The sequence below is a fragment of the Lonchura striata genome, chromosome 4 (assembly GCF_050655825.1).
Source record: "Lonchura striata isolate lonStrDom1 chromosome 4, ASM5065582v1, whole genome shotgun sequence".
NCBI classification, from domain to species: Eukaryota; Metazoa; Chordata; class Aves; order Passeriformes; family Estrildidae; genus Lonchura; species Lonchura striata.
In genome coordinates this window covers 39,231,571-39,248,048 of record NC_140706.1, presented here as the reverse complement: position 1 = coordinate 39,248,048, position 16,478 = coordinate 39,231,571, and the positions used below count along the sequence as shown (strand labels likewise).

Here is a 16,478-nt window from a genome sequence, read left to right as displayed (position 1 = left end):
GTTTATTCAAAATACACTGCTCTTTTATACAGAGCTTCATGAGGACCAGCTCCATTGGTTCTGAAGTGAAAACAACCCAAGCATTGGTGCAAAGTGCTTGATGCACAGTGATAGAACTTAACTATAAACAATATGAAAAACAAGAGAGATAAAGAATTATTTACATTCTTCTCCAGCTCTTTCCCAGGGTTTTGCCTGGCTAGAAATCCTCAGTTTCTTTCTTTGACTGAATCTGAGACACACAGTTTCCTATTAAAATAAATAAAACTGAAAAAAAGTTCAAATGTAATTACAGAAATAGCTTCAGATGCCCTTTACACCAGGGAAAAGTCATTATGTCAGAGAATTACCATATTCTCTGATGCATGCCAGACTCCTGCACACAGAAGTCAAACTATGGACTTGCAGGAACATACCTGGCATCTTCCAGTTGCAGACTGCTGCTCTCCAGCAGTCATAAAAATTGTACAAATTCATAGTAATAAGAGGATCAGTGTGGCTAGCTTTGTCAACAGGCACCTTCTACCAGCTGCTCAGCTCTGAGAAGTGGGGATTTTTTGATAGCTTTTTTCCTTTAAACCTTTAGTTCCTACACAGAAAAAAAAATCCACAAAATTACAGTTGGTATTTGTGCTGCACAGTTCTTTACAGCCTGTGCATTTATTTCCTTTTGTACAAGAGAAGTTTTATGGAGCATCGACTCCGTGCACAAAGTGTTTAGAATTGATTTTCCTACTGACACGCTGTGCTGGTTTTATATCCACAGTTTTACATGCATGATAAATATTTGCTATTCAGACATGTATTTTCAGGTGCAGAAGTGAAGGCCAATGTTTTATAATGTGGTTTTTGGTGGCCCTAATATTATACCAAAGGTAAGTAACTTTATGAGGACACCTGCTAAAGGTCCCCTGTTGCTTTGTGCATAAAATAGATGTGCTTTTTACCCTGAAACTGCCACCCTTCCTCCACGTTTTCAAAATCAGCCCTTTTCATCCAAAAAGGAGTAAAATTGGGCAAGTCTTTGCCCAAGGTTCAAGTTTTTCAAAACTTGATTCTCTGTCAGTCACAAGTAAATATATTGCATTATTATCTTAATGGTGCTTTTAGCCCATATCTGATGGCCTCAATTTGTTACAATTTTAGAGAAATTATATCACAGGTACCTGCATGAGGCATAAAAAAATCCCCTTTGGAACTGCCATGAAAAACAACACTCTAAAAATTGCTGAAAGAGACAGAAAAACAATCCATGCACTGGCATAGAACAGATTTAACATTCCTTACAGAACCAATTTTTTAACCAAAATTACTCCTACATACGCACTCAATAAGCAGAAATAATCAAGCCCATTAGATAAAGGTACCAATGATGTAAAACAGCCAAAGCCCATCATGTGAAAAGGAAAAAAAAATTAAAACCAAACCAACCAAAACAAACAAAAAAACCTCAAACAGCACACCACCCAAAAAAATCTTCGTTTAAAAAATGCCTAATTATTCAGATAATATATTGAATATAGCTTCAGCTGCCAACCTACACCATAAAAGGCAGCACAATTAGCAACTGAGAAGCCCTCAGCACATAGACCAACATGCAAAGCAAATACTGAAAGAAAACACAGACAAATAGTGATAAAAGTTGTTTTTTTCTTCTTCATCTTGGGAAGGATAGTAAGTGAATCTGCTTCTACAAAATTACATCTGAAATGACAGTTCACTGTTAAATATTTTAGCAGCAATTCAGGCAAAGACCAAAGAAATAGCATTTAGTTTTTCTCTCATTAAACTGAAGTAGAATAAAATTAGGAATAGTTATTTGCACTGCAGACGTGAGGACTCAGACATGCTATTATGTCTTATAACACCACTTAAACTTATGTGACACATAATATTACATTATTATTTTCAGTAAAATTTCCATTATCAGTAATGTAAGGAGACATAAAACCTATTTTGCAGTCAAAATGTTTGATTTCAGGTCTACTTTGACAAATTACTTGATAGGAGAGCTAGAACATCAGCAGAGTTTGGTTGTTTTTATTTTGAACAGAGTAATAGTCCACTAGTAGTAGAGGTACAGCATTTGTATATTAAACATTCCATCCTTCTGATTCTACTCAGTGCCAAACACTATTCTGCCAGAAAGCGAATGGCAAAAAGAATATGCTTCTGCACACCAGAAATATCCAATCTTAATGTAGGGTTTCCCAAGGAAAAAAACCAACAACAAAGCAGATGTCGCATTGAAGAGTTTAGTTTGACATCAGTCAGACACAATTTACCTGTACTCATCCTATCTGTACATTAAGTTACCACACAGAGACATCTGTTTCAATTGGGGTAATCACTTCAGCAAAAAACATAATACGAATCAACAACCCACTCAGAAGTTTAAATTTTTCCCTAATTCAGGATAAACTGAGTTTAGCAAAATGTTGGAGGGTAACTAATTTTTTCAGAAGAGACACAAAAGTGATCCCTCAAAGTTTTAAAGAGCAGGTTGGTCACTTGTGTTACAGTAGCATTGTGAAGTGTGGCAGCAGAGTAGCTACTCCCAGTCATGCCATAATCTATTTGTTTAAGCTTAGCTGTTTGACAATAAAGGTTACATTAGCTTCAGAGAGAAAATTGATTCTGTCATATTTCTCCTAAAACCCCTGGACAGCAGCAATTCAAAAGCAGAGTTCTATATTAAGATCCTAAATGAACTCAAAATCTTCTGTCCAGGTTAACTGGCAGATGCTGAAACTATGAAACCTCCAGACGTAAAAAAGGCCATGCATATTCTTAGAGTTGTACTATTAAGCAAGAATGCCAAATCTCTCTTACAAGCCATTGCTTTGCATTTGAGATTGCAGAGAAAAAGTTTGGTAACACACTCTTTGAAAATATGAAAAGCCTATTCTGAATGGTTTGACTTTTTATTTAATTTGAATTGTTTTGAAGCAGGCAATTCTGAATGATCTTTCAGCCAACCATCTTTTTAAAATGTGATTCTTTAAACTCCTTGAACATTTGGTTGGTCAGCACTATCATGATCAGTCTACCTAGTGTTTTATCTTATCAGAAACTGTGAGCCAGACTGGAATACCAGAATCTTGAAATAACTTATGAAAATGTAGAACTGCCCTTCTACCTATCTGCTAAAGACACAGAAGAGCAGTTACATGATTTATGAACATATAAATCACAGAAAATAAAGATTGTATTGCTGAATAAAAAAATCCCCAAGCACTCAAACAGTTAAAAGACATCAAAGTCTACTATTAGTCTTCCAATCTTCTATAATTTATGATTTTAGTACTTATGTATTAATATTTGGAAATTTTAAACGGACAGTGAAACAAGCAGTCCAAATTCTAAACCACACTTTACACATGCACAAGAGGCAAAAAACATGGAGTCTCCACAGAAGAAATAAGTTGATCCAAACTCTAATGTACGCACAGACCTTCCATGATTATGTGGGAACAGTGAAAGTGTAAGGGCTTATTGTTTCCATGGAAACTGTTTACCTACAGGATCCACCCACAGGAAACAACACAACACATCACATCCCTTAGAAAATGGACTTCACTGGGGGATTTCATAATGTTCTGTGAAAGCAGAAGGAGCAGTATCACACTTACTTCAGAGGAGAAAAATGAAAGCACAGAAAATTACATCTGGAATTAGAACCAAAGTCAGAGCACTGTAAGGTGTCCATCAAATGTAGTCCATCAAATTGTCAAAGAACAGCATTCATAGATGATAAATGGAGCAGGAAGGAATACAGCAGAAAAACTTCCATCAAAAATAACACCATTTTCATGGATTAAATGGCTGTTCATGAATCCTGTGAAGAGGACCATCACCAAACCAGCATTCAGTACCCTCACTGTGGCTCAGCAGGGCCAAACCAAACTACCTGCAAACAGGGACTACAGTGGGCATTCCTCACTAATGAGACTTGAAACAGATTTCAAGCACAGCATGTAGACAGGCTGAGCTCACAGCAGCACTGCCCTGTGCATGCTGTGACCTCCTTTCCTCACTGGAGGAGACTGCAGCAGCATTAGAGGGTCTTAACAGGCATTCCTGTCACTGCCCATCTGTAACAGTGAGACAGCACTGCCAGCCGGCTCAGGAAAACCAGCTCACATTCCCACCCGTGTCTGAGCTCTCGTGCTCAGAGCAGAAGTCTGGAAGTGGTTAGAAAATTACAGATACGGTGTCATTCTAGGCACAGAGTAGTCACAGCTACCAAACCGACTCCTCTCTGGGCCATGTACACTGCCAAACCACAGCACTCTCAGCTGCACCCAGTATGTGATACAGCATACTCAGACATCCCAGTGCCTGCTCACCAGCACTGCAGGGTTCACTGCCAAAAAGGCAGACATGTATTTCACCAGCACTCGGCACTCTTTTCACAAGGTCTGACCAATTAACTGTTTGTCCTGTGGTAATGTCTTGTCTACCACTGGATAAGTCAAGTGATCAGGAGGATTTTGTTTTCCTCTCAAAGAAAGTGTCTGAAGCAAATGGAAGGAATAGCTAAAACTTACAAATACTAACATGGCATTGCTGTCTGACTCTTACCCTCACTTTATTTTGTTCTTGCACTGAATGCTTGACATTTGTATCCTACACTGAAATTAAGGTTTCTGATTTCCTGCCCAGAAGCACAGGAAGTAATAAGAGGGCAAAGCGTCTGCTGCATCTTTATCCCTCTCAAAACAACAAAAAATTGCAACAGGCTACTGCAGTAATGGTAGAGTACAGGATGGAAAAGCCTCCCTTTAAGCATCTGCAAGCAGGATTATTTCAAGAGAAATGACAGCGTGGAGGTTTTCTATTTCAGCTGCTACAACACAACAAATCTCTCTATTAAGACAAGCATCTCCTTAAAATCAGTAAGACATCTCTGTAACTACTTTAAACTTTTTCAGCATGATGGCACTGTAAAATAGAGCTGTAATCTCAAATATACCTAGTGAGTAAACAAACTAAAAGGGTTTCCTTAGGATCACGTCAGGGGGTTAAGACATACACCTAATCGCTCCAGGAGACGGTTTTCTTATTACTGGCACTAAAATATTTCAACATTTATATTCACATAATCCTATGACTACATAGCTGGACATACTTGGCTAATAATTGAGATAAATTACGGTATAGGCATGCTAACTACTGAAAAATTTCATTCCACAATATGGATAGTCCCAAGAAACATATTCTGAACAAGGAAACACTGCCACTATCTGCACATACTGTTCCTGCTGCCACAATTTTAAAAGGCAGTACTGATACAGAAGTGAAGTCCTGAATCTTGTGTATTCAAAGCCTAGGAAAAGAGTTGAAAGATCTACTGATACTTTGAAGTAGGATGAGAGTCATCCTCCATCTTCTTGTTAAAGTCAAATTATTCCACCCTGGAATGTAAAACAACTGATGTTTGTATTCCCATTAAAAGTAAGGTTACACTGTCAAATTACACTCTCCAATACAAAATCTAGTCTTTTATTTAAAATTAAAAAAAAAAAAAAATCTCAAAATCATAAAGTTATAAATGTACATATAAATAGGAGCTAAGAAATATGAAAATTGTTTCTAGACACAAGGAAAGCCTTTGCAGCCCAGGAACTGTGACAGACCCTGGGTGATCTCTGTTGTGGTGGAACAATGCCTTTGTCTCTAAGTACAGAATTCAGCAGAACTGCAATAACTACCTCATTTTAAAGGACAAGAATCAACAAGCCTCATGCAATTTGAGTACTTTATACATGTGCACACTGAAGAAACTACAACTGTATTTCTAATATGCTTATGACAATTAAAGTCAGGAAGCTTCCAAAGCTAGTGATATGAGCTGAAAGTGTTGTCTCCACAAGACAGATAATAATCTTTCCCTTTCATGGTTAACACTGAGCAACATTCACAGGGTCTTTAAGAAAGGCAAATTGGGCAAGTGTTCTCTGCCTTGGAAAAAAAAATCATACCAAACTCAGCATTATTTTGTTCATGGTTATGAAGAAATTAATATTACTGTAATTAATAACAATTTTAGTATTAATAATAATAATGTTATAGAATTCAATATGCCTGAACACACAGGATTTTAAAATTTCTTGTTCAGATAGCTAGATTAAGACAAAACTGGAGAAACCTATCAGGTTAGCATCAGTTTTGTGAAGCTGGCAGTATGTTCAAGCAATTTGACCCTCTATTATATTGTTTCTTAATTAATCAAATAGTTGCCAACAACCAGATTTCAATGCCTGAGTTACCTTTAAATAGAACAAGATATGCTAGGGTATATGTGACCATGGAAGCTATTTTTAAAAATGCTGACTAGATTCAAAAATACTTCTCTAAAATGAGTCTTGGGACACAGACTCTCCTGATGACAAAGTTCTGCCTTCAATAACTTGTATTTGAATTTTATCCGTAACATCCCCTCAGAGGAAAGGCATCTCCACCAGGGCAAACAGCTCACAGAGCACTGCTCATAGTGTGAAAGGTACCTAGAATAAATCACCTGGTTTTCAGCTTCCTGAACTGTATCCAGTTCCTGGTACCCTATTCAGCTCTCAGGTTTAGACACTACAACACATTCTGCAAACTGTCTCAGTTACAGAATTGGCTTCGATACAATTCTGGACCCAAAGTCAGTCATGAAACTGAAGTACAGAAGCTTATAGCTGAAGACAAGAAAAACCACCAACCATTAAAGATGGAAAACTTTTGTGTTTATGGCTTTAGTTTGTTGGGGTTTTGCATTTATTTTTAAAAAACACCATTTAGCAGGAAAATTCTACAATCAATTTTCATATGGAAAGTCTTCCTCTGTAAAACCTCAGATTAACTTTAGAGAGAAATCCAAATTAAATGAAATCTGAAGCCTAATATTTTAAACTCAGAGACATTTTAGACTAGGAGAGAACAGCTACACACACAAGCCCAATTCAATTTATTTGCACTGGGAATTCCAGAGATAAAAGGAATTACAAAAGCTTTCTTCATGAGACTTGTAGTCAGACTTCAGCAGCAACAAAAGACACGTGCCAGCAGATCGTAAGCACTGGCTACAAACATAAAGAGGCAGAAGGCTACTCAGACAGAATCTTGAGCTTCAAATCCTTTATCAGTGAAAAGATCAATTTTAAAATCAATACTAGTATTGGATGCTTAGTCAATACAAAGCAAACTGGAGAATTATGCTTTTACAGACTGTTCATAACAAGCCTGACCAAAAAAAACCCTCCCATGCAGCCAGTAGCCTTTGCATAATCTTATCAGGAAAAGCAGCCTATAAAGAATTGCATTATCCCAAAGCATGCTATTAAAAGCACAGCAAGGAATCTCTTATTTTCTTACTGGTAGCACAGTAATGTTTTTATTCACAGAAATATAAAAAGGAAACAATGTTTCAAAATTATTGTAACAAATACAACACGTTAACATTTCCCATTTCTCTCGCTGTCATGAAATTGCTTGTCATTAGCATCACGTGGACAAACCAAAAAAAATAACAGTTCCCAAACAGGGACCAGAAGACTTACTGATAAAGAACTTAATTTTCTAAAACATCCTAAAGATATCTAAGCATGCCACAGGTTGATTTATGGGCATACCTTGGGAGCACTTCAACCATTGATCACAGGAGCAATCTATCACCACAAAAAATACAGAAAAAATTCACTAGGAAGTGTCTTAAACTGCAGATGCAGTTGGATTTCCATGCAAACACAGCATTGAAGTCCAAACAATAGTCATGTCAAGAACAGAAGAAATACCATATAACATTGATGATAAAGAGGATTAGAGATTATGTCACAAATTGTGTGCAACATCATGTTCAACATGAGCTTTACATGAAGAAAAACTATGAAGGGAAAGCAATACATGTCAGAACAGATCAGTAATCTGATTCATATGCTAGAGCTTCCCCTCCCCATTCTCCCACCCCCACATCTGTTGCTGAATAAAAAAATCATACCTCCTAAAAAGACTGTAATTACATTACTCGTCCCAGGCAGCTGTCATTGAAAAGAAACATCCCTACCCTTCCTGTAGAAAAAAAAAAAAATCCCAGTACATTTTAGGTAATAAATGACCTCCTCTATTTATCTGTTAAGTTATACCCAAGAAATTTTTAGAATGTGAGATAACTCCAGCCACAAAACCAAAACCATCTCTCTGGCTTATGAATTATTTTACCAATATCCTGCAATTCTAAGACTTTTATTCCTTGTATTACATGCCTTAAGCTATTTTATTAGCACTGGTATATGTGAAAGTGTCACATATTAGGAGTTACACTATTCTCAACCTTTGATAAAGTGATCCAAGCCACCAACAAATTTAACTATACTAAACATTATGCCTCCCTATGTAAAAGCAAAAACCAAACCAGACCCAAACAAAACACATACACACACCCCTCCAAAAACAAAGCATCCAGACAAAAAAAAACCACAACAAAACGTTGTTTGATCTAGGGTTGTAAGGCAATAAAACAAGATCAGCATGTAAACCCTTTATCCTTTTCCCTTAATTACAGACATGTTTCAAGCATCAAATATCTCTGTATGTACTTGACAACTGCCATGAAAATTATTTAACAGAAATGTAAAAGCACTTTCATTGTAGCATATAAGAAAGTCTAATCCTTTAAAAATGTTTCCTCTATCATTACATCTATTTAAAATTAAGTAGGTAACAAGTGAGATAACACAGATAAATGTAAAACAATTCATTCCCATCAATAACATTCAGCTATTGCGTCCTCCTTTAAAAACATGTTAATTTCTCCTAAATTACTTACAAGCTTTAAGGCAAACATTAGGCAGTTATGCTAGTCTGGTGCTTAAAATAAACATTAGTAGCTACTCAAAAGTGCCATTCAAAAGACCCCTTAGGTTTCAGTCTCAATTTTAACTTGAAATCTCCTTACCAAAAAAATGCATGTTCTACAGAATAAATGAGCGTACATAATTTTGAGCAACATATTCTTTCTTTTTCTTTAAGGTACAAACTGTACAGGAAAACCACCATGTTCAAATCCAATTTACTATACTCCTTCATAAATGCCTAGTATTTCCCAAGTAGCATTTAAAGCCTCCAAAGTTACAGGTTTCGTTCTTACTGCTTTTGAGAAGGCAGGACATTTAAAAAACTGCTGAAGAACAGAGAGGTCCCAAGTTTCCTTCACAGCACAGAACTGTGCAGGGTGCAGAACTAAATTTCATGCCAAAGTACAATACAAGTGGAGTGAGGATTCCTCCTTGCAATTTACTGCTTTCTGTGAAGTCCTTTGAAGGAAACTAATAGTCATCATCACCAGAATATTAAGACCAGAGAAACACAGTAGGCATAAGAAGAAAACCATTTGCCAGTTACAAGGAAAGAATCAAAACTAAAAAAAAAAAAAAAAAAAAAAAAAAGCAACATGGCTATTTTGTCACTTGTTAACTACAGGATACCAAATATTGTAACATCTTTAGGATATTGAGTTGGGTTTTGGGGCAACAGAGTAAGACTCATCTCTATAACAAGCAAGTTATACTAGCACATGGATGTGTCCAAAAAACGTATTTCAAAGGCTATTTGGTTGGAATTCTTTTCTTTTAATCAAAGTCTTGAAAAGTAACCAAATAAAGATTGATTGATACCTGCTACTGCTTTCTTTATTAAGGTTATCTTCTACTCTGAAAATTTTCCCTTTGGGTAACATGTAAATTTTCCAGTACCATGTATTGAAAACTGCTTAGGCTGAAGAGACTATCCACACATTTAGTCTGGCATCAAGGAGTGCCTTCTCTACCATATGATGACCATTTTTGGCTTTTAAAAACTTTCTCCTACACTCTAAGTGTACATCATTCAAGTCTGGCTTTCCACAGTAGTCATGGCAGTTTATTGAATGACCCTTGCAAACTCTTGGTTAGTGTTTTTGCTGACCTTCATTCACCTGTCCTGCCTGGTTTTCTCACTGGATGAAATTTTCTTTCTGCACTTAACTTACTTTAGAATAATAATTTATGCCCGTACAAAAGCCAGCGTAAACTGACGCTACTTCATGAACTTCACAGTGTATGTTCACAACTAAATAATAAAATTATGAGCCAGAGTAGGCATTTCCTCAACCATGTTCTTCAGGAATCATATACATTTCTGTTACCTTTTTTATTACAGCAGGGAAAATCAACCAGAAGTTCAAAGTAACTGCTGAAATATTATATACATATAAAATGGGGGTCATATATTACCATGACATTGGTCCCAAGGCACTGAAGTCTATTAAAAACACTAACTAAATCTGGAGTCCTGATGGCATAATTTGATCTTTAGGTTACTGACTTAATTCACTTTGAACAACAGTTCTAGTAGTAAACTCTTCTGAAAACAGACACCCAAGGGTTTTTCTCTGTTACAGAAACCCAATTCCACACTTCACTATAAACTTAAGATATCTCTCAAATACTGAAGAAAGCTGAATTAACTATTAAATAAAAAACAAAAAAAGGTAACATCATGTTGCAAATGCACTTTAGTCTTCATTCCTGCAACAAATTTTTCCAACTGCATTACTAAAAGAGTAAGAAAGACAGCTTGTACAAGTAAATGTTTGGGGCAAAGCCAGTGGCATTAATGACTGATGAGCTTTCCTAAAATCAGTGAAACAAAACTAGCAGAAGATTATACCTGTGTGTGGAAATGTAGTGTACAGCTGTTGCAGCAGGTTATTCAACACCTAAGCATCTTCACTGTTTCATTATGGAAAAAAACCTACTTCCTCTTTAGGCTACATTCAAAGAAGCTCTAGAGCTAAATTTGATGTAAATTCCATTGTTAGCTACAACTTCTGCTAATTATTGAGTCAAATCACTGAAGGATTGCAGGTATGGCCTGCACTAAAGTTTTTACTCCCACAAGGACACTGCAGAGAAAGATTCCCTATAAACTCCCTGTAGCCATTGTTAGCACACCTCTACTCCCCATATCGGTCAGAGGTCCACTACAGGCACTTGGGGCTCCAAAGTGATACTGCACTTAGCATCCTTAACGATTGATCAGTGTTAGGCAATCATCTGTAATGTGTACAGACACATATTAAAACCTTCAGATAAAACATGTGCATGAGCATCTGAAAATCACAGAAAAGCATTACAGAATGAGTCGCATCATTACAAACCTCAGTTGTGTATGACTAAGGCAGATTCACAAATTCACTATGAGCTTGGAAACAGTTCACTGCATCCAGCTCTGCAATTAGACAGAAGATTAATTCTTCTTCATAAATTTTAATGGTGCTGTATGAACACAACATAAAATTCTTTAGCAATAACAGGATTTGGCATACAAATCCTAACAGTTGGTATCCCTAGCAACTGGAAGACCTTTTAGACATTTCTTTTTTCCATGCTTACTAAACCTAAACCAGCTTGATGCTCTCAAGCTAGAAGCCCACTTAACTACTTTACTTAGCTTTCACCTCCAAAAGCCTGCTAATGGAAAGGCAGAGGAAGCAGCTACTTGCAGTATCAGAATACCATGAACCCAGAAGACTCTCACCAACATATACACTGAGGACCAGCTAGGGGAGTTTCCTCTTGTGAGAACCATAACATGCAGGGGGAGACTACAATCTACCTCAGCCTGAGCAATCTCTGTCTAGACAATAAAAACACTGGTTCACTACTTCCAAATTACATCCACAAAACAAACCTGATCATCGTCATCATTTACATAAGTAGACATTATGGGGAAAGCATCCTTTACTGTTTGGGTTACTATCTCCATCAATAGCAATAGAGAGTTTTTATGCTGTATAAATTCCAGCCACAAGCTTATAGGATAAGCAGAAGTTGAAGCAGAATGATTAAGTTCTGATCAGCAGAGAGAAGTCTGCAAATACATTTCAATGAGTACATGTACTTTAAGTTTGGTTTGGAGTTTTGTAGGGTTGGTGTTTGGCACTTTATATGTTAAGTTTAGAAGAGAACTTTAATGTTCTTTTGCTTTTTTCTGACATGTAGCTTCCACAACATTCAAGAAGAAACTCTTTTCTGAGACACTGGAGTCTTGCTGAAATGAGGCAACCCAGCCCTCACAAGGAAAAAAAAAAAAAAACAAACCAAAAACCACACACACACAAAAACAAAAAACCCAGAAAAGTGCGTGAGCTGATTCTCACAACTCAGAATCTCCCCACTTCCCCCTCCCCTCTAAGTTAAGTCTCACATTTATTTCCTTCCTATGTGAATATTGCATGTATTCTTCATGTTAACTCTAATGATCAAATTAAAGCAAGAATGCCAGAGGACTTGATATATTTTTGCTTTTTTACTTTTCACACCTTGAGCCTTAATACAAAGAACGGTTTTCACCTGAACTTTCACCTTTAACCAATTAATGGAAGAATAAAACCAAACCAAATCTTTCCATTTTAGGACAGAAACCCCAAAATATTACAACTCTTATTACTGCGCTACCACTTAACAGCTGGAGACTACTTCCAGGGAAGGACGCTACTTATACCAAAGTACTCAGATGAAAAACAGAATAATAATTTTCAGTGAACTTGTGATAGCCAAATATTGAGAAAAATTATTACCTTAAATTTAAAAATTAAAACAAAACCAGTACTTTTCCACAGTCACACGGATCTCTTAGGCATATCAACCATCTGTTGAACTTAACAATTTCTGGAAAACTATGTCACACAATTCACCAGAAGAAAGACTTCTTTCAGGGATACAGTTTGCCACAGTCTCTCAGAAAATACTTAAAAGACATCATGCTTGTTTTCCCAATAGTTCCTTGGTTTCCATACAGCAAGAGAAAAAGAAAAACACAGAGACAAGAGGCATGTCTGTAAAAAGCAGATGTCTGTGTTACATATATTTACTGCTATATCTATCAACAGATTACTTATGTTTTGGGTTTGGAAGGAATGTTTGTTTTTTTTTTTGTTTTGCACAATACATATTTATATGTGCAATCTATACATAGTAAAAGAGATTCCTACAGGTAAAAATACCATTAAAATTGCATATATTTTCAGTATTTCTTTTTTGTACTAACCATTAATGTAATATGAATCTACAGAGTCTTCTTAACTGGGAGACAACAGGATACAGTATTTAGTGATCAAACAACACTTTTGTATGTTCACAAATCAAAGAAAGTCAAAAGATAAAAAACAAAACACTGATGCCTTTTAAATGGAAAAAGACTAAGCTTATACCTATAGGACACACTAGAAAGACAGGCTTTAGTATAGTATTTTTGTTAGTTTTTAACAAAGACAGGAATGTTATTAAAACTACTTTTCTATCCAACCTATTGTAAAGAAACTGCTACTACTTGACAGCTAACAGTGAACAATGACTGCCGGTACAAGCAGGCTGCACTCATTTCAAGGAAAACATTAAAACCCCCTGATGCAGTTTGCAACTTCCTTCAGTAATTTATCTGACTTTTGAAGCAGGCTCGCTGTCCCTGTAAGGTGCTGCTCTCACAGCATCCCCCGCAGTGTGCTACAGCTGCACCCCTGCGCGCTCTGCAGCGCTCCAGCAATGCCGCATCCTGCGGCCAAACCACTGCCTGCCACCGGCACTCCACCCTGTCCGAGCAAACTGAAACCTTCCTCTTACCTCCACTTCCTTGCTCTTCTCTTTGTTTGTGCCCATTGAACTTCTCCCATTGCTGGCAGTCTCCCGCGCTGGAACTACAGAAATCTGCTGGAGTGGCATTTTTACAGAGCTGCAGGTTGCCAGTACCTGTTTGGATGCCTGATATCTTCACTCCCCCCGAGTAGCCCACCTGTATAATTGTTCATATCCTCTCTTTGCCAAGCTCAGTTCTAAATAAAAAGGGGAAAATATTATTTGAGAAACGGTGTAGCCAGGGTCTTCCATCAAAAGGAAAAAAAAAATTAACAAAGCAGAGCAAATTGCAAACACAAGCGAGAGACAGCAAAGAAAGAAGTAAGGCACAACAATCCAGGGAGTTTCACATGCTTAGAGTGATGAGTTGCTGCAAGTCTGTGTTCCTGGAGCACCCCGCCATACCACTATCCCCCAAGAGCACTGTGGGAGACAATTCAATTTCTGTGTTACCTAATAACTGTCATGGAAACCAAGGAAACCCAGGTCTCACAGGCCCTTATTAGCAATCGCTTCCCGCTAATGGCATCAGCTCCCACATTTGCAGCAGCTGCCACTTCTGCTTTTGTCTCCCATCCGATTCCACAGGAGCCCACTGAGCACCCCAGACACTGCCTCGCACCCACTAGGTACAGCAGCAGAAGGCTGGGAAGCTTAGTGTCCTATTTTGGAGGCAAAATCTCCTCCTTTAAAAGCACAGGAGAGCTTGCTGTGTCCTTCATACGTCTACAATAATCTGCTTAGGTCAAAGGATCTGCCTTGAAGTGAGGAGTAGCGGTGAGCAAGCGAGGTGTAAAAAGAAAGACAAGACTGGGAGGGATTGCAAATGTGCCTTTCTGAGATTGATAGTAAAATGTTAACTCTTTGCTGCGCTCGTCTTTTCCCGAACTTGCCCAGAAGCCAGCTCAGCAGGATGAGCCAGAAGCAGACACACACGTGCCTTTACAGGCACACGCACCCCGACAATGTCACTTACGTGAGCTTCTCCACCCCAACAGCTTCAGTGCTCTCAGTCACCGTGGAGCAAAACACTCAGGAAAACTGTTTCAGCATTTCCCCACCCCTTAAAGTGCAAAATAATAGAAGAAAATCCCAGGCGCTGTATTACAAAAATGGATATGAAGAAAGGAAACTCCTACCTACTTCTCTAAAAAAATTATTATTCTTGATAAGTATTAGGGATGCCAGGAAAACTGATTTTGATTTAAAATAGTAAAGAAATTATTAAATTAGAAGTCAAATTCTTAGCTGTATAAATTATTCTGTATAAATAATGCAGGAATGAAAGAAAAATAAATCCCCCACCAGGCACCAAAAATGTTTTAATATGCTGTCAATTAAAGGGAAAAAATATATTACCCAAGCCCTGAAATACATCATCTTTATTTCCAGCTGTACAGAGTGGCACTTAGAATTCTGACAAGAAATAATAGCATTATAAACAGCCTGGGTTCTCTTACAAAGCCAGTGGGGAGGATTTAAAATACTGTTGATTCACTACTCCACTACTTTAGTTACTATTTCTCAGTCTGAGTTAATAGAGCTTACAAAGGACTAGCCTGAGATAAATTGAGATCTGGTTCAGGTTGCCATCCTGATTTTACATCACTGATTTAAACTAAGGTATATTGACCTGCTGTAAGAGAAGAGTTTATAAATGCATTAGCAAAGAAACATAATCTATGCTAGGAGTTTAGAGATGCTGCAAATATGTGCACATCTTTATATTTATAGATTTATAACATATATATTCTATTTATAGTTACTTAACAGATTTACAAAGAATAAAATTAAAGTTTATTGCCATTTACACAGTTCCTTTTACATATTTTTAGTTATGTTTAACATGCTAATTCCACTTTTAATTTCCAGTATTCCAAAATCAGTTTGACTGTAAGTTTAAATAATTTCCAATGTACACAGGGAGATTTTTTATATAAATAAAGGAAAAAACTACAAGCTCCAGCTCTACCAAGGCAGTGGTAAATCAAAAATTTATTTCAGAAATATTCAAAGATAGGAAATGTTATATACAAGGCTAGTAAAGTTTAACTTTCAACTTAAACTTTATTATAAGGAAATTCCTTTTTAGTTCAATAGAATTATTTAAAGCTACAGAAAAAATCTTTTCCTTCCTCTGAGGTACAACCAGATTAAGAATTGCTAAACCTGACTCTGCTTTGTCATGATAATCCCTCACCTCTTTGATAAAAATATTGACAGAAGACTAGAGGGTTAGTGGCATTAAAATGGAACCTTCCTGTAAATGTGCTTTCATGTCTAGTAAAGCTTTAAAAAGTCAACCTGCCTTTGATACTCTGCCAATAATTCTGCATTAGAAATCATATGAACTTGAGATTTAAATCAGAGATTTCTGGGTTAACCAGTAAGCACTTTAATCTCATCTATGTCTGTTTTAGCCAGAATAAAGACCTTACAGGGTGTGATGTACTTAGTTCTTTCTAAAATGATGCTAGGCCCCTTTTTTCCCCCACAGTGAACCTGTAACATCAATATGTAATAACAAAACCCCCTAGTTCCAAACAAGGGCTGTATTTTTAATATTAGGTAGGTCTATACTTGCATTCTGCTTAACTATTTCACTAATTACATTTCTTCACCATTGGAGACTTCAAATTCATGTGCAATTGTCTTCCCTATACACATGCTGAATATGGCTCTTCTCAGCCTAAGTGCTAAAACAAGTGGCATAACAACCAAGGCTCATGCTGCTACACCCAGAAATAGAGATCACCACTGCTCCATGATAAGGAAGCTGTTAGAAAGTACAGGGCATATACAAATGCATATTGTAAAAGT

At 37.0% G+C, this 16,478-nt stretch overlaps 1 protein-coding gene across 7 annotated transcripts in view; it reads right to left on the bottom strand.

Moving 5' to 3' along the window:
- Window positions 1-16,478, bottom strand: part of MARCHF1 (membrane associated ring-CH-type finger 1) — a 268,268-nt gene that overhangs the window by 112,477 nt on the left and 139,313 nt on the right. The window contains exon 3 of one of the 7 annotated variants that reach the window (XM_085578849.1): window positions 13,647-13,855. The exons of 5 other annotated variants lie outside the window; for them this stretch is intronic. In XM_085578849.1, coding sequence (XP_085434975.1) covers window positions 13,647-13,745 — 99 coding nt within the window. In that variant the 5' untranslated portion in view covers window positions 13,746-13,855. Of the gene's footprint in view, window positions 1-13,646; window positions 13,856-16,478 lie in introns of those variants that run through there. One more of the 7 variants, XM_077782911.2, reaches the window with a different exon arrangement.